The 18,237-nt window shown below is 39.1% G+C and overlaps 2 protein-coding genes across 23 annotated transcripts in view; one reads left to right on the top strand and one right to left on the bottom strand.

Moving 5' to 3' along the window:
- The window catches only part of LOC111824974, a 45,089-nt gene extending 39,822 nt beyond the window's left edge, over positions 1-5,267 (bottom strand). The window contains exon 1 of the mRNA XM_023749822.1: positions 4,685-5,267. Within this exon, the coding sequence (XP_023605590.1) occupies positions 4,685-4,955 (271 nt within the window). The 5' untranslated portion in view covers positions 4,956-5,267. The remainder of the gene's footprint in view (positions 1-4,684) is intronic.
- Positions 5,268-5,296: 29 nt separating this feature from the next.
- Positions 5,297-18,237, top strand: part of METAP2 (methionyl aminopeptidase 2) — a 34,999-nt gene continuing 22,058 nt past the window's right edge. Inside the window, exons 1-4 of one of the 22 annotated variants that reach the window (XM_023749921.1) lie at positions 5,334-5,573; positions 7,134-7,248; positions 7,578-7,682; positions 14,695-14,766. In XM_023749921.1, the coding sequence (XP_023605689.1) occupies positions 5,466-5,573; positions 7,134-7,248; positions 7,578-7,682; positions 14,695-14,766 (400 nt within the window). In that variant the 5' untranslated portion in view covers positions 5,334-5,465. Of the gene's footprint in view, positions 5,574-7,133; positions 7,249-7,574; positions 7,683-14,694; positions 14,780-18,237 lie in introns of those variants that run through there. The other 21 variants (XM_023749922.1, XM_023749920.1, XM_023749933.1 and 18 more) reach the window with 21 other exon arrangements.

Raw genomic sequence — 18,237 nt, 5'->3', positions numbered from 1 at the left:
AGTCACTAATCATCTGAGAGATGCAAATCAAAACAACAATGCGGTACCATCTCACACCTGTCAGAATGGCTATCATCAAAAAATCAACAAATGACAAGTGCTGGAGAGGATGTGGAGAAAAAGGAACCGTCCTTCACTGCTGGTGGGAATGCAGACTGGAGCAGCCACTGTGGACAACAGTATGGAGTTTCCTCAAAAAACTAAAAATGGAACTTCCATTTGACCCAGTGATCCCACTTCTAGAAATATATCCCAAGAAACTAGAAACACCAATCAGAAAGGATATATGCACCCCTATGTTCATAGCAGCACAATTCACCATAGCTAAGATTTGGAAACAGGCTAAGTGCCCATTAGCAGATGAGTGGATTAGAAAACTGTGGTACATCTACACAATGGAATACTATGTTGCAGTAAAAAAGAAGGAATTCTTACCATTTGCAACAGCATGGATGGAACTGGAGAGCATTATGCTAAGCAAAACAAGCCAGTCAGAGAAAGATAAATTATCACATGATCTCACTCATTTGTGGAATATAATGAACAACATAAACTGATGAACAAAAACAGATCCAGAGACAGAGAAGCATCAATCAGACCGTCAAACCTCAGAGGGAAGGTAGGGGAGGGTGGGGGTAAGGGAGAGATCAACCAAAGGACTTGTATGTAGGAATATAAACCTAACCAATGGACACAGACAACAGGGCGGTGAGGGCATGAGTGGGGTGGCGGTGGAGCAATGGCGGGGGGGCGGGGATCAGGACACATATGTAAAACCTTAATCAATAAAGAAAAAAGAAATAAAATCAATGGTCTAGTTTGAGACTTCATAATATTTGCTTTCTTCAACAGTTGATATAGCTGAACCAACTTTTGTTTTGTAAAACATTTTCTCTCACTTCCATGTGTTTATTCTCTAAAGCATTTTCTCCTTCTTGGTTTATCATTACTTTGTAATTTTCTTAACAGAATTTCCCACCCTTGCTTCTTATAGGAAAAAAACCTCCACAATAAAACAAAACAAACAAACATAAAACCACATTAAAAAATACCCTAAAACATTAATGTCCTTCTGGATTGTGTTCTGTTTCTGGTCCTTTTCTCTTCTCCCTGAGATACCTCATTCATAGCCTTCGACCACACCCGAGCAAGCCATAATAATTTGCAATCTCCAGATCCACGTTTCTGACTACTGGATATCTTTGCCTGGATGCTCTGCAGGCATCTCAAAGTTAAAATGCCCAAAGCTTATCTCTCCCTCCACCTCCTCCAAAACCTACTCCTCCTTTTCTATTCCCTATCTCACAAAGTGGTACCACTATCCACCCAGGAACCTAGGCCAAAAACCTGGGTGTCATCGTGAACTCCTCCCTCTCCACACTAAATGGCCCAGTAAGTATTCTTAATTCTATATTTCTGCAACCCAATATCTCCTCTCTAGCACCCTAAGAGACTTTGCCTAAATTCTTATCAATATTTTTCAACAATAACATCTTAGCGAGTCTGCCCTACTACCAGGCTCTGCCATTTCTAATTCTTTCTTTAGAATAAATGACATCAGACTTGGGATTTCACTATTGAGGAAAGTTTTCAAAAAGGTTTTGAGAAATGACATACGAGGCCTTTAATTTTTTGGGGGGGGAGGTCAGGGCACAAAAGACCCATCATCTACTCTCACTGTCATTTCATCATAATAATTTTAAAGTACTGTTCAACTTCAAAAAACAGAAAATACCAAATTCTCAAAGCAGAAAAAAGTTCTTTAAATATACTTGGCTTTATAAATGAAACAATTTTCTGGAGGGGAACCACTGTTCTAGAATCTAGCTACCATTAGAGTCATCTTTCACAAAGCAAAAATGACTAATTTTCCCTAGCCTGAAAACCTGTTTGTATTATGTAAACATTTAAATTTATCCACATAATCTACATGCATATCATTTTACTGTCTTTTAATGGATACACAGTATGCATGGTATTGACATGCTATTGATATATCTGTTGTCTTCTATTTTAGGCATTTTCTTAAATATTAAAATTTAAATATCCTTTGTCACATATCACCTCAAAGCCTTACAATAAAAGCCATACTCTTTACAGTAACATAGAAGGCCACTTATAATTTGGTCATCATTTACTTATTCCTCAGCAAGAACTTCTCCTAAGCATAACACATTTTTTTCATGCCTCAACCAGAAGCAGTTCTCTGCCCCTTTCTCCAAGAGGATATTTGGCAATGTCTGTTATAGTTTGAATTGTGTCCCCTCCCAAATTCATGTGTGGAAGCCCTAAGCCCCCAATGTGACTGTATACACACACACACATACACACACACACACAGGTGTTGGCAAAAGTAGGTTTATAGCTGTGAGTATGTGAAAGAGTTAATAAAGCTATTGAAATAATCATAACCTGCTCACCCCTGTATATCATATAATTTATACATTTTAAAAGTTACATGTATAGAATTTTTAAACCATAAAGATATGAAAAAAATCCTTAGTATTTCCCTTAATGTCAAGCAATCACGCTTTCCCAATTTTTAAAAACATATTTCTTGTTAACCCATTGCCAAATGTCACATAATAAAAAGTGTGCCTTAAATTATTTAGACCATCATATAATCTACACAAACGAAAATTTATAAGAATATGACTTACTAACAATAATATTAGCTAACACATCACTATTGTGTCAGACATTGTACTATCATAAGTGCTTCTTCTCCATTTTGAAATTTAATTTCCATATCCTATGCTGTGGTACTATCATTATTCTAATTTTACAAATGAATAAACTAAAATTTGGAGAGATTGACTTGTCCAAAGCCATACCAATAGCAAAGATTTCAAAGAAAATAAGGCTAGGGGTAATTATGTTGTCCATTTTGGAATCAAAATTTTCTCAGCAAAAATACATTTTTGGACAAAATAATAAATATGTTTTATAATAATACATTAATTTTATAATAGGACAAGTATCTCTCTAAAAGGGAAAAAAACTTGTTTTTGTCAGATTATCTAGGTAGCCACCTGAGACGAAATGACTTCATGTAATTAGCTAGCAGTTACTGGTATTGAGATAGGTGCATTTATTACAGGTTTTCTTAGATTCTTATTTAGGTTTTCAACATTTCTTACTCTTCTACCTCATTCCATTTTCTCTTGCAGAGAAAACCAAATGATGAAAATAGGAATGTCATGTACTACTATTTTAAGTACAGTTAACTTAGTTACCTCAAACTCTTCAGTGTCCTGGAAAACAATCTTCCAGCAAATATCCATTATCAAGCTTTTAAGATATGTATTGTTTTTTACTACTACCTTAAAGTTTTGTTTTCTTGCCTCTTTTCAGGAAAGGGACAGAAGTACAGTATAATCCCTTTGCAGCAAAGAAACAATATTTTTATTACGGCAGTTTTGCATCTTATTTTTGTCACTGAACAAACTTTACTTTGACATTGATAATTCTGTAGATCAACTTATACCTTAAGCACCCCTGTGTCAAAATTCATCTATCAAATTTACTGGTTCTGTCCTCTGGGATCCTGTGTTTCCCGGGAAAACACAGGTAGTAACCATGACCCAAGTGTTCCCATAACTTAGAGAGGAACTGAGAAGATTCACAACAAAGCTTGTAGGCGTTTACAACAAAGCTTGTAGGCATTTTTTTTTTTTTTTTTTTTTTTTTTATGTAGCAGATTTTACTTATAAGGATGTTAAGAGCTTCTGGGAGTAGCTTTGCACTTCAACAAAGGTGAGCTTTGACTCCTCCTGAGGTTGACCAGCTACATCTTGCCCTCAATTTGAAGATCTTTTAGACCCTTTAAAAATTCATCAGCTTTGTGATAGACGAACTTGAAATAGAAAATAATAAATAAGGAAAGTATTAGCATCTTATTATTTCTTTTAAAATACATATATATTTTATTGATTTCAGAGAGGAAGGGAGAGGGAGAACATGATAGAAACATCCCGGGCATATGCCCTGACTGGGAATTGAACCCTGACCTCCTGGTTCATAGGTCGATGCTCAACCACACACCAGCTGGGCTATTTTACTATTTCTTTACATATTTGTTTCGTTGAATGCTAAACTTTCTTCAGGGTACAGATTTTTATCTTATTCATTCTTGCATCTTTCACCAACAAAAAATTACTTCTGGTCTACTGTCAATAAATATTGACTGAACAGATTTGAAATTTCAATTGGGAAGGCAGCATACAGAATTATTAAACTTTTGGTGCCTGATGACCTGGGTTTGGATTCTAATTGTATTAACTTGCTGTATGACCTGGTACAAACTACCAAAACTCTCTCATTTCCTCAACTCAGACGTGGATTAAATGAGATAATGAAGGCAGAGTACTTGGCACTTCACAAGTACCCATTTATACAATGGGTAACTACTAAGCTCCTACGACCCTCTAATTTAGAGGTAGGTATTGGCGATGAGTATAAAACACGCAGGATTCCTGTCTTCGTGGAGCTGGGGAGATAGACATAAAACAATCACACAAATGAACTAATTACACGTTGCCACGGAGAAAGGGGTTAGGAACTCAGTGCGAGGCTCCGAGGGCAGGGCCTGAGTTAGGTCGCTGAGGAAGGGCTCCCTGAGGGAGTGGCGTTTAAGCTGAAACTCGAAGGACCAGGAAATTCTCTATTTCCCCACGTGCCTCACCTCTCTTTAGTCTGGCTTCCATCTGTCCACCTAAACAGCTCTTGCTAAGGTCCCCAACGGCTTCCATCTGACATTTTTCTGTCCTTTTACTTGACCTTTTCGTAGCACTCAACGCAGTTGACCACTCCCTTCTAGAGACGCGGTCCTCCCTTGGCTTCTCTAGTAAGCGCCTCCTCATCTCTTTCTCCCTTTGCAGGTTCGTCTCCTTAGTGCCTGGACGGCCTGGCCGTGAGCCGTAATGGTGAATAATAGCGCAGTCCTTCTGAGTCATAAGGAGTGTGTACAAGTGAGCACATCTCCCAGCCCCTCTTCTCGCTTTCAGGGCGCTTTATAAAACCGCGAATATCAAACTTTTCGGCTCCAATAGAGACTCCCTTTTCTCTGGCGGACGGCGCCTGCCCACCGGCACAGGCATCCAATAGAACCCCAAGCCGGCAGATATGCTCCGGGAATGAATGCCTGAGGCGCGGGAGGAGGCGGGTGTCGGGCCCCGCTCCAGCCAACCGCAGCCAGGCCCGCCTCCGCCACGTTTCAGGCACCACCGCCGCCGCGCCGCGCCCCACCGGAGGTGAGCCCGCCCCGCTTCCGCGAGCGCCCCAGGCCTTCCAGTCCTCCACCGTCCCAGCATTCCCTGCGCCCCACCGTGCAGAGCGGCTTCCGGCGTCGGTGGTGGAGGTGGGTGAAGAAGGAGCGGGCTCTCGCCGCTCGCTCTCACTCCCTCGCGCTCTCTCGGGCAACATGGCGGCCGTGGAGGAGGCAGCGTCCTCCGGGAGCCTCCTGAATGGCGACCTGGATCCAGACGACAGGGAAGAGGGAACTGCCTCTACGGCGGAGGAGGCAGCCAAGAAAAAAAGACGAAAGAAGAAAAAGAGTAAAGGGGCTGCCACAGGTAAAGGGAGTTTTATGTTTTTCCCAGGGATGGCCGAACGACTCGGCTCAGGCCCGGCGTGGGTGTCAGGGACCGGGGACTCGGAACCCTGGAGTGGACTGATTCCCGGGACTGAGCGCGTGGCGAGGCCGGGCTACAGAGTCTCAGCCCTGGGCGGAGGCGGCTTCTCCTTCCGTGGGACTGGAGAGCTGGTGGAAGCGTGGGGAGGGAGAGCGGGGTCGGGTGGCTCAGCTTCCCTTGCGGAGCTCGCTCTGGGGTCGGTAGGCCGGGAGCCCCTGAGTTGCCAGAACTCGACTCCCACGCAGACTGTGCAGCGGACTTGAAGCCGTGCACCGCGCCCAGCCCTGCCTACCACCTTCCTCGCGGTTTGGCTTCCTGAAAAACCTGCTTCTGACCCGCGCTGCCCGCCGCCGCTTGGCTGGAGCATCCTGGTACTCACTTTGGCCGACAGTGCGGGTGAAGTGGACAAGTCCGAGCGCCTGGACCGCGCCTCACCCCGCCATCCCAGTTTACAGAGGGGTTTTTGATGCGGGCTTCACTTTTGGGGGTGTGTGTATGCCCACGCGCTCATGTCACTGAGTTGTAATTGCAGAATAGCGGGGGGCGAGGGTGTGTGTGTGTGTGAGCGCGCGCTAATTTTCACTCGTCTAATCCCACGGCATCATCAAGCGTTAGGGTTTTTAGGCCTGAATTATAATGGCATTGCAGGCAGTCTAGATAGAGGATACAGTGGGGCCTTGACTTACGAGTTTAATTCGTTAGGAGACCAAGCTCGTTAACTCAAATTACTCTGTCAACTCAATGCAAAAAATCGGCCGAGAGACAGCTGGTATCTCAAAAAACTCAGTTAGTCGGGACACTCGTAAGTCAAGGCCCCACTGTATTCTGTGGCTCAGAGTCGAACTTCTCCAAATCCACTAGTAAGGCAAGGAAAACAGCTAAAAACTTAACACTTGGGTTATATTAAGAGTTATTTTATTTTGAGAAGTCAGTGTGTTTTTGTTGCACTAGGTTCTTCATTTTAGGAAAAATTATTTGCACCTGTTTCGTTTTTAGGAAAAAAATATCTCAATCTGTGAAAGCCATAGAAAGAATGAAAGAAAAATGGAGAGGCCAGAAGTGATGAGCGTGGAGTTGAGAGAGGTTGGAGAGGGTTAATCTCTATCTGTCTGAAATTTTGATTAGATGGGAGTTGAAGAGGGAGAGTTGTAGGTGCTGAGACACTCCCAGAACACAAGTTAATCCCAGGACACAGGCCACTGGCTCTTCCTGGCTTTCAGATGAAGTCCAAGCTCTTCAGTTTGGTCTTTAAGGTGTGTTCAGCCGACTGACCCTAATACATTTTTAGCAGGACATTCTCAATATGAATGTTCTACAAAGGCCAAAATGTCACTTTATTATGTACTACCTCATATTACTATCTTTCTGCACACGCATATTCCTCCTCTAGCTAGATTATAATCACCTTCAGAGCAGGGGCCTGGTCTTATGCTTAGCTGTTCAAGAATTTTTTGTTTTAGTAATGGAATGTCTTTTTCTATTTATTTTGATTTTACCTAGCCCAGCTTGACAACTTTTTTTCTTCATGAATCCCTGAAGGCCCCCAGTGTCCCACAGAAATCCTCTTCTTCACTAAGGTCTTCAGCATTTATTGCCTATCTTAAGTACCTGTTTGGTTAGTAAAGTATTTGTTGTAGTTTAATTGTTAAATACTTTAAAAAGTTAAAACTACTTAAATATAGGGACCAACTCACACTTTTGCTTAACCTTTAGCTGCTATCACAGAGAATGTATTTTGTTGAATGGACAATACTACTTAGATTTGGGAGACTTTTCTTTGTCATTAAATAAATTCTGTTAATGTTCACAATAATGTTTGTTTTTGTTTCCTAAACACCTATCATATCAGGAAAGGACTTGTGTGTTCTTCAATATCTGTAGAACATATTCTAGTGTTAAGTATCTTTATTAGATTTGATTTATGCTATTATATTTGATTAGCAGGGCAACAGGAACCTGATAAAGAATCAGGAGCCTCAGTGGATGAGGTAGCAAGACAATTGGAAAGACAAGCATTGGAAGAGAAAGAAAGAGATGATGATGATGAAGGTAAATGATTAATTTGGTGTTTGTGGTTATAAAAGCAAGAAAATACGACGTTCTTTAATCATTTTTTTAATCCTCACCCAAGGACAGGGGTCCTCAAACTACAGCCCGCAGGCCACATGCAAATACAAATATTGTATTTGTTCACGTTTTGTTTTTTTACTTCAAAATAAGATATGTGCAGTGTGCATAGGAATTTGTTCATAGTTTTTTTTTTTTTTTAAACTATAGTCCGGCCCTCCAACGGTCTGAGGGACAGTGAACTGGCCCCCTGTTTAAAAAGTTTGAGGACCCCTGCCCAAGGACATGCTTTTATTGATTTGAGAGAGAGACAGACAGAGAAAAACATTAATGTGATGTCAAAGCGAAACATTGATTGGTTGCCTCCCACGCGTCTTCAATCAGGGCTCAAACTCCCATCCTGTGCCCTGACTGGAAATGGAATCTGCCACCTTTCGTTGTATGAGACTATGCTCTAACCCAGTAGTCGGCAAACCCCGGCTCGAGAGCCACATGCGGCTCTTTGGCCCTTTGAGTGTGGCTCTTCCACAAAATACCACGTGCAGGCGCACACGTACAGTGCGTTTGAAAATTCGTGGCCCATGCGCAGAAACAAGTATACAAGACGAGTGTGTATGGGAGAGTTGGAAGGGGTCGACCTCAGCGAACGTACCTCAATCAGATTGAGGACGTTTTTAGCAAAGGCCAGCTTAGGAGTACCCTAATTAAGTTAATAACAATGTACCTACCTATATAGTTTAAGTTTAAAAAATTTGGCTCTCAAAAGAAATTTCAATCATTGTACTGTTGATATTTGGCTCTGTTGACTAATGAGTTTGCCGACCACTGCTGTAACCAGTTGAGCCACACTGGCTAGGGCATGACGTTCTTTAAACAAAATCTACTTATTTGTCCATATAGTCTATTATTTTCTGACTTCGTAATTGACAATAAAATAAAACCTCAGTGTCACAGATACAAAGGGAAAGAAATTTATTAGCAACTCTTTAAAAAGTTGGATATGTGGAATGATTGCTCAAACAATACAGTTCTCAACTTTTAAAAATATACTTGGGCCCTAGCTGATTTGGTTCAGTGGCTAGAGCCTCAGCCTGTGGACTAAAGGGTCCCGGGTTCAGTTTCAGCCAAGGGCACATGCCCAGGTTGTGGGCTGGATCCCTAGTAGGGGGCATGCAGGAGGCAGCCAATTGATTTTTTATTTTATATATATATATATATTTATTTTAATGTATTTGGTAAAAGGCCAAGTAGTGGGTATTAATAGGATAAAATTGAAGGGTTGTTTATTTAACTTTTATTTAACTAACATTTATTGAACAACTAATATCTACTATCCTAGGATACTTTCACATGCATTCGTATTTTACCCATGCAAATAAAGTAGTTGCTCTTCTCAGGAAATTATAGTTATATGATTTTCCCAATGTGATACAGCTAGTATGTGTAGAATAGAACCAGAATTTCAAACCTAGCACTTGACTCCAAGTCTATTCCTTTCACTCTCTGTACCAAAGCTACTTTTTTTTAATTCTCAAAGGAGCATATTGGAGTGCTTCTGAACTCTATTATAAATTCCCTGATCCTAGTTCCTTGTGGTATTTTGGTGCTGTTAGATTTGTGTAAACATGGCAAGTCTTAGAATTATAGGAATTGATGCTATCGGTAAGACAGTGGAGGGAGTCATTAATTAAAAGAACTATTCTATAGCATCTTTTGGCAGAGGGGGAGATAGGGCTTTCCCATTCTCAATTATTTACTGTTTTGACCTATTGCTATACCTCAAGCACTGCCAGCTTGAGTTTTTGCCTTTCAATCCTTAAAACACATACCTGCTATATTTTATTGTGTTAGGGTAATGCAGAGCAGTTGTTTTTTCCTCTAGAAAGGTATGTTCTGCCTTCAAAAAGCTTACAGTCAAAATTTGGTTTAAAAAGTGCCAAGATTACAGGGAATAGTTGGCTTTTTGACTTCTTTGAGCAAACCTCTTGTTCATTCTACCTTTCCTAATGCTTCAGATTAAGAACATATTTTGAGCTCTTAAGAAAGGGTTTTTTGTTTTGTTTTTTAATATATTTTTATTGATTTCACAGAGTAAGGGAGAGGGAGAGAGAGAGAAACATCAATGATGAGAGAGAATCCTTGATTGGCTGCCTCCTACACGCCCCCCGGATCAAGCCCACTGCCTGGGCATGTGCCCTTGACTGGAATCGCATCCGGGACCCCTCAGTCCGCAGGCTGACGCTCCAGCCACTGAGCCAAACCAGCTAGGGCAAGAAAGGGTTTTATAAATTCAAAGTAATATAACAAGTTGCTGTAGACCTTTTATATGTAGAATATCACAGTACTGATCTTGAGTGTGCCTAGTTCCATTGCACCTCTACAAAGTTGTGTGACTCTTGGCATTGAAGGGGAAACTTTTGCTTGTCAGATTGGAAATCTTCAATGTATTAAAGAAGATTTTAGTTTTCTCCAATTTTATCTAATTGTTTTTCTAATTCATTTCAATAATCAGTATCAACCAGTAGTACTAATCTGGTGTGAGAAGTCTTTGAGTGGATGGAAAGCTATTATTTCAGAATCTTTGTTTTAAGGAAAGCTGGTGGTGGAGAGACAAAACCTAGAGGTGAAAAGATAAGCTACAGTTAAGTTTGTTGGTATTTGGAGATGGAATTGGCTGAAAGCTGAAGAAGTCTCATTAATTAAGAGAACTATTCTACAGCATCTTTTGGCAGACGGGGAGATAGGGCTTTCCCATTCTCAATTATGGGACTTGAATAAAACCAAACAGAAGGAACCATTGGGGGGTGGAACAATATTGTGAAAGTCTTCAGAGTCTAATGAACAATGCATACTGGTCATATAAGATCCATTGAGGGAGGCTTTGAGCACTTTTATAAGAAGAATGTTATGAAAAAAATTTCATATATAATCTTCATATATATTCACAATTGTTAAAAAAGAGGATATATATAAGAAAGATAGGAAGATCATTTTGGAGATCACTTAACAATAGTTTATGCATGTGGTATTAAGTTGGTGGTTATAAATGAGAATGAGAGTGAAATAATGACGATCAACTGCCTCCTGCACACCCCCCACCAGGGATCAAGCCTGAAACCAGGCATGTGCCCTGACTGGAAATCGAACTGGCAACCTTTTGGTGCACAGGACAACACCCAGCCAACTGAGCCACATTGGCCAGGGCTCAGGGTAATACTTGTGAGAGTCATCAGTTGTATATATATCAGTAGTTCACTACTTTTTTTTGCTGAGTAGTATTTCAAATTTGTTTATCCATTTACTGGTTGATGGATATTTCTAGTTTTTGTCTATTTCAAATAAAGTTACTGTGAACATTTGCATACAGGTCTTTGTGTAGACATGTTTGCATTGCTCCTGGGTAAATAAATACCTAGGAGTAGGGTTGTGGGTCATATGTTAAGTGTATGTTTAATCTCATAAGAAACTCTTCCCAAATGTCTACCATTTTTCATTCCTGTCAGCAGTGGTGGAGAGTGCCAGGTTCTTTGTATTCTCATAAGCATTTAGTGTTGTTAGTTTAAAAGTTTTAGCTTTTGTAATAGGTGTGTGGTGGTATGTCATTGTGGTTTTAGTTTGCATTTCCATAACTGATGATGGTGAACATCTTTTCATATTTTTATTTGCCTTTCGTGTATCTTTAGTGAAATGTTTTCCTCTTTTGTCCATTTTTCAATTGGATTATTGCAGCCGTTCTCAATGAAAATACATCCTGCATATCAGATATTTACATTACGATTCATAACAGTAGCAAAATTACAGTTATGATAGCAATGAAAATAATTTTATGGTGGGGGTCACCACAACATGAGGAACTGTATTAAAGGGTTTCGGCATTAGGAAGGTTGAGAACCACTGGATTATTGTCTCAGTGAATTATAATAGTTTTTTATATACTCTTGATATAAGTTGTTTATCAGATACATATGTTTTACAGATATTTTCTCCCATGCTGGTATTGTTTGCAACAGAAAAGGTTTCAGTTTTGATGAGGTCCAAGTTATCTATTTCTTTTCCTTTATTAGTCATGTTTTTTTTTTTGTTCTATCCAAAAAGCTAAATAATTACTATTATGAAGATTTTTCTCTTTAAGTTTTATACACTTTTCACTGTTATATTTAGGTCTATAGTCTATTTAGAATTAATTTTTGTATGTAGTGCAAGGTAGAGATTAAGGTACCTTTTTGCATATGGATGTCCAACTGTCATTCAACAAATATTAATTGATTTGGACACAAATAAATATGAACAGTTTCTGCCTGTTAAGAATATCCTGGGATGCTGTAAAAGAAAAACATCTAGAAACCAAATTGCAGCATGGTATGATGGGTGGAATTATAAGCATATATAGTTTAATATTCAGATCTTTGCTCTACCACCGTCCTGGCACCAGGGTTCAATAAATGGTGGCTTGCATACTTCTTGAAGCATTTTAGGTTGAGTCTAGTGTATGTAGCAGTATGCTAGACATTAAATGTTGTTCCAGAGCAAAGGCTATCTTGTTTAATATTCTGTCCCTTTTGCCTCTCACTTAAGAACCCAGATACATTTGTTGGATGAAAGGTTACAGTGAAAATTGTAGTGCAGAATATATGAATTGATTATCTGACACACGAGGAAAACGAAAACTGTGTTTCCAAAAGGTTCCCATGTTATTTTTGTTAGGCTTTTGCATCTTCAAACCAGTAATGAGTAAGTCAAGCAAAATTCGTGTTTCCACTGTGTGCTTGTTATTTTAGAACAGTGGTTCTCAACCTTCCTAATGCTGCGACCCTTTAATACAGTTCCTCATGTTGTGGTGACCCCCAACCATAAAACTATTTTCGTTGCTACTTCATAACTGTAATTTTGCTACTGTTATGAATCGTAATGTAAATATCTGATATGCAGGATGTATTTAGGCGACCCCTGTGAAAGGGTCGTTCGACCCCCAAAGGGGTCGTGACCCACAGGTTGAGAACCACTGTTTTAGAGGCTCAAACAAAAGGAATTGAAATTTTGTAAGTCAAATATTGGCAATTTCCTATCACTCAATCCAGCGGTCACCACCATTGGTGGTCCGCGAGGTCCGAAAGGTTGGCATCCGCTGACTCAATCCACTTAAAGCATTATATCATTCTTCCTCCTCCCTCTTTGCTAAACTGCTGTTTCCTGTTTCTCCATTGGGCAAAAATAAAAATAAGATAAAATAGACTAAAAGAACACTTTTTTATTGAATAGACTAAATATTTACCACATGCTAAGATACTTTTCTTAAGAAATGGTTCTTCTAGCCCTTGAGAAACTTACAAATGAGTAAGGGGTCAGTGTAAACCAATGATTATAATGTTTTGTGATAATTATAATAGAAGAATATAGTAGGTAGCATGGTGAGATAATTTCTATTATGGCTACTGCCTGTCAGCCCGGGAATAAAAATGGAGCTCTTTAAGCAGAAAATGTAAGTAGTCATTTGATACTGTTTTATGAGTGTGGATTTCACTATCTAAAATGATTGATGTTAGATGAATTACTGCCATGAGGTAAAACATTTAAAAGAATGCTATAAGGGGAAACATATTATTAAACTGTCAACTTCTAATTAAGTCAGTATTCTATTTATCCGCCATAGCAGTGTGATTTGTGGGTAGATTAGCGTACTTGAGAAATAATTGTTGAAATTTATTAAGTAGCATTTTTAGAAATTCAGACGCTTAAGTCTATGTCTTATACCTTTACTTAAAATGTTTTAAGTCACTTTTTAATCTTGGTCATAATAATATCCTCTATAATTTCTCAGAGTTCAAGGGTATGAGCATGGGCTTCATAGAAGGTTGTTACAAAAACTGGCAAGCAGATCTTGGCTGGTTTGAATACTTTTCTGCCAACTATTTTTTGAAATAGTTCTTGACTTTTATTTTTAGGCATCAGAGAATCTGAGAACTCTGAAACTAGGAAGTGTATAATATGCCCTCTTTTTTTGCATACAATTTGACTCAGAAGGAGAACACTTTGTTTAATCACAACTATGCAGGATAAGATAAAATACAAGACCCCAAATACCCGCACTGGGTTATATTTTTGGTCCAATTCTGCCATTTACCAGTTGGGATTATCTTAGGCATGTCCCTTAAACACTCTTTGTTACCTTATAGGGTTGCTTTCAGGATCACATGTGGTCATGAAACACAAGTGTTTAACTGCAAAGCATATGTAAATTGTTAACTAGTATTTTAGCTGAAGTCACACAGTTGTTATTGGTATTAAACTAACACTAGTTATTTTTCCTAGTTTTTTAAAAAAGATGTCTTTTAATATATTTTTACTTAAAAATACCTTATCAGCCCTGACCGGTTTGGCTTAGTGGATGAAGCATTGGCCTGCGGACTGAAGGGTCCCGGGTTCGGTTCCAGTCAAGGGCATGTACCTTGGTTGCGGACACATCCCCAGTTAGGGGGTGTGCAGAAGGCAGCTGATCGATGTTTCTCTCTCATCAATGTTTCTAACTCTCTATCCTTCTCCCTTCCGCTCTGTAAAAAATCAATAAAATATATAAAAAAATTAAAATACCTTATCAGCGTTTCTTTTAATAGAGTAAGTCAAACTAAAGGGAGAGGGAGAGAGAGATAAAAACATCAATCATGAAAGAAAATCATTGATCATCTGCTTCCTGCACACCCCCTACTGGGGATTAAGCCTGGCACCTGGGCACATGCCCTGACCGGGAATCAAACTGACCTCCTGATTCATGAGTCAACGCTCAACCACTGAGCCACACCGGCCAGGCAGTTGACTAGTGCTTTTGATTACACAAGTCAAATTCTGATACTTAAAGCTAGCAATATAAGAAATCATAAAAGTATTAGGTCAACTTTGTCATATGCTATTTCAGATGCAGTGTATATGTCTATACACCTGACTGCTTGCTTCATCCTTCGGTTTAAATGAATATGCATTTGAAATTGTCTTTTCTTAGATGGAGATGGAGATGGAGATGGAGATGGAGCAACTGGAAAGAAGAAGAAAAAGAAGAAGAAGAAGAGAGGACGTTAGTGTCTTAAGTAAATCTTACTTGACAGATTAGAAGTGGTTATTAAGCATTGGGTTTGAAGTTGCTTAAGATCTTGGGATATGTCAGGGAAATAAATTTAGGCTTACTAGAGGTAGGATTTAGTGATATAAATATTTTGCAAGTACTTTAGTGTAACAATCTTGATGGCATTTTTTTTAGCTGATATTCAGCTAAGGGATATTAATAATAGATTGGTTGAAGTTACTGCAGTTAGGGATGAAGTCTTAAAATCTTGAATAATTCAAATAATGAGTCTGTTGGGGATGACTAAAGTACCACTGTGTGGTAACAGGGTAAACAAATTTTGCAGTTCACCTGCCAGCTTTGAAATTGTGAAATTCTTAATATTTAGTGAAGAGCCCCATTATTTAAAATTTGTGCATATGGTGAAATTCTATTAATGTTTATATTGCACTTATTTCAGATTTACTTAAACTATCATCCTACTTGTGTTTGTTTTTGAAAATGGCATAATCAAACATCTTCAGGGACCTAAAACTCTATTAGGCAGACTAAAGAGGACGACTGGAGAGTATTGGGGAATAAAAGTTGGGTTGAAAATCAGAACAGTTATTATCTTAGACGAGCCAGCCCCCTTGAACTATTGGGGGCCACTGAGTTCTGGTTATATCTTTTAAATCTTTCAGGCTAAAATTTTATGAATCAGAATATTGGGGACTTGACTTCCCTTTTTATCTCTGTGTTGCAAGAAATACTTAAATTATTGTTTAAGAAAGATAATGGCTCTGCCAGCCATTTTCCTGATATGTCTCCAGGTAGAGTTGGGATAGTCTTCTTCCTATTAGGCATGCATCCATGTTAGATCCTTCTATTCAAAGATGTCAGTCCTGCCCCTAGCGTAGTCTGTATTTAATGAACATAGGTTACTTGTATTCCAGAAATCTTCTAGAGATTATGATATCATATTTCTTCGATTCAAAAATTGTTAAAAGTGTGCCCGTGAGACATGTATTACCTGACAATGGCTTGAGATAATATCTATTTCTCTAAATACTCTAAAATTGTTCCCTAGTGAAGGTACATAAATGGGGAGGAGTATTAAGGGGCTGCCTTGTATTTGCTCTTGGTAGAATTCTTCCACTGCCACCAGCCTTTATTGTGCCTCCTCTGAGGATATTGTTGAACTTACTGTTGTTATATTTCTTTATGAGCACTCTCAAGAGAGAGTTTTTTGTCTGGTCTTAATGTTAGGAATAATTGCACTTTTCCTGAGTAATGACTGTGTTTCATCTCAGAAACATGAACTATGCAAATAACCTAGAGTTTTTTTATGTTTTGTTTTTTATTTTTTTATTCTAGAAGGCCTAGAGCCAAATCTGTGGTTTTGTATTGGCCTCATTTCAGGTTCTGTTTTATGTTCTTACCATGTTTTGATTTTTGCTCTCTCATTTACTTTGATGCCTCTAATTTGTGTATTTTAGATATTCTTGTAGACCAGTGGTTCTCAACCTTCTGGCCCTTTAAATACAGTTCCTCATGTTGTGACCCAACCATAAAATTATTTTCATTGCTACTTCATAACTATAATGTTGCTACTGTTATGAATCGTAATGTAAATATCTGATATGCAGGATGGTCTTAGGCGACCCCTGTGAAAGGGTCGTTTGACCGCCAAAGGGGTCGCGAACCGCTGTTGTAGACTATCATTAATCACTTCTGGAATAAACCAAGTAATGTACATGGGCAGTTTATTATCCTCATCTAGAAAGAGAGAGTATTATAAGTAATAGCTAATGATAACTGTAGTACAGATTATTTTAATTATCCATTGTTTTAAATCAGTGGTCGGCAAACCGCGGCTCTTTGGCCCTTTGAGTGTGGCTCTTCCACAAAATACCACATGCGGGCCCGCACATACAGTGCAATTGAAACTTCGTGGCCCATGTGCAGAAGTCGGTTTTCAGTCTGGGCAAGTCTATTTTGAAGAAGTGTCGTTAGAAGAAGTGGGGGGTGTCGGTCGGGCGACGGGAGACGCGGCGCACGTTGGCCACGGGATACACAGCGCGGGGGAGGTACATTGTTTTGAGGTATGTTCGCTGAGGTCGACCCCTTCCAACTCTCCCATCCACACTTGTCTATCTGAAACAAGTATACAAGACGAATGTGGATGGGAGAGTTGGAAGGGGTCGACCTCAGCGAACGTACCTCAATCAGATTGAGGACGTTTTTAGCAAAGGCCAGTTTAGGAGTACCCTGATTAAGTTAATAACAATGTACCTACCTATATAGTTTAAGTTTAAAAAATTTGGCTCTCAAAAGAAATTTCAATCGTTGTACTGTTGATATTTGGCTCTGTTGACTAATGAGTTTGCCAACCACTGTTTTAGATAATTGAATATAGTACATTATAATTTTCAAAGGTTATACAAAATTTCATCTGGTTCTTCATTTTGTAAATAGGGAAACAGGCTTGGCGCATTTAGCCATTTGTCCAAGTCACAGCTAGTAAGTGGTAAAGGCTAAACTTCAACTCTGATTGATATTTTGGTTATAGATTTTTTCATGTTTTCTCTAATTATCTCTTTGAATCCTTTAATTTGTGGACAATATAAAAAGCATCTTTATCAGATTTGTAGATGAGATGAAGCTGAGGGTGATGAGATAATACTTTGGTTCACCCAAAATGAATGTTGGGAAGATATTGACTGCCTCTGTTGTCAGGAGCGCAGTGCCAAATGTCAGGAGTTTAAAACGGGATTATTAAATTTTAGTGTGGAGCTAAATTAGATGACCTCTAAGATTTTTTAAAATTTTAAATTCTAATATGCTCTCTTAGGAGAAACATAAGAAAGTGTCTTCAAGTTTACTTGCCCATAGAACCCATTTAAACCAGTTGGCTGACAATCATGATATTGAGCATTTGGGTTAAAGGAGGAAACCAAAAAAAGTGGTTTCATAGATAAATGATTTGGCTCAATAAACGATCATATTTTTATTTATGCACATTATTTTTCTCTCCTTGCAGAACAAAAGAGCAAAATACGTGTTAAAACTTTAAAGATCAATAACATAAGATCAGTAATAATCCAAAGGAAACCACATACTTCAACTTAGTTGATAAATGCTGCAGGTATACATTGAAGGTCATAAAATAACCCATGCAGCTTTCTGGCATTCCTTGGATACAGCATTTGTTACTAAAGGCAGTTCTTCATGTGATAAGAACTATACCACTAGTTCTTATATATATTTGGGGGAAATTTTTAGAAAACAACTTTCTTAGCTATCTTTTAAAAGCATCTTGAAGCTCTACTGGCGTGGCTCAGTGGTTAAGTACTAACCAACCTATGAACCAGGAGATCACAGTTCGATTCCTGGTCAGGGCACATGCCCGGGTTGCTGGCTTGATCCCCCCGTAGGGGGCATGCAGGAGGCAGCCAATCAGTGATTCTCTCTCATCACTGATGTTCTCTCCCTGTCCCTTCC

This window comes from Myotis lucifugus, unplaced genomic scaffold, assembly GCF_000147115.1.
Source record: "Myotis lucifugus unplaced genomic scaffold, Myoluc2.0 scaffold_10, whole genome shotgun sequence".
Classification (NCBI taxonomy): Eukaryota; Metazoa; Chordata; class Mammalia; order Chiroptera; family Vespertilionidae; genus Myotis; species Myotis lucifugus.
The sequence above is the reverse complement of the archived record's forward strand: the minus strand, read 5'-3'. Positions and strand labels throughout refer to the sequence as shown.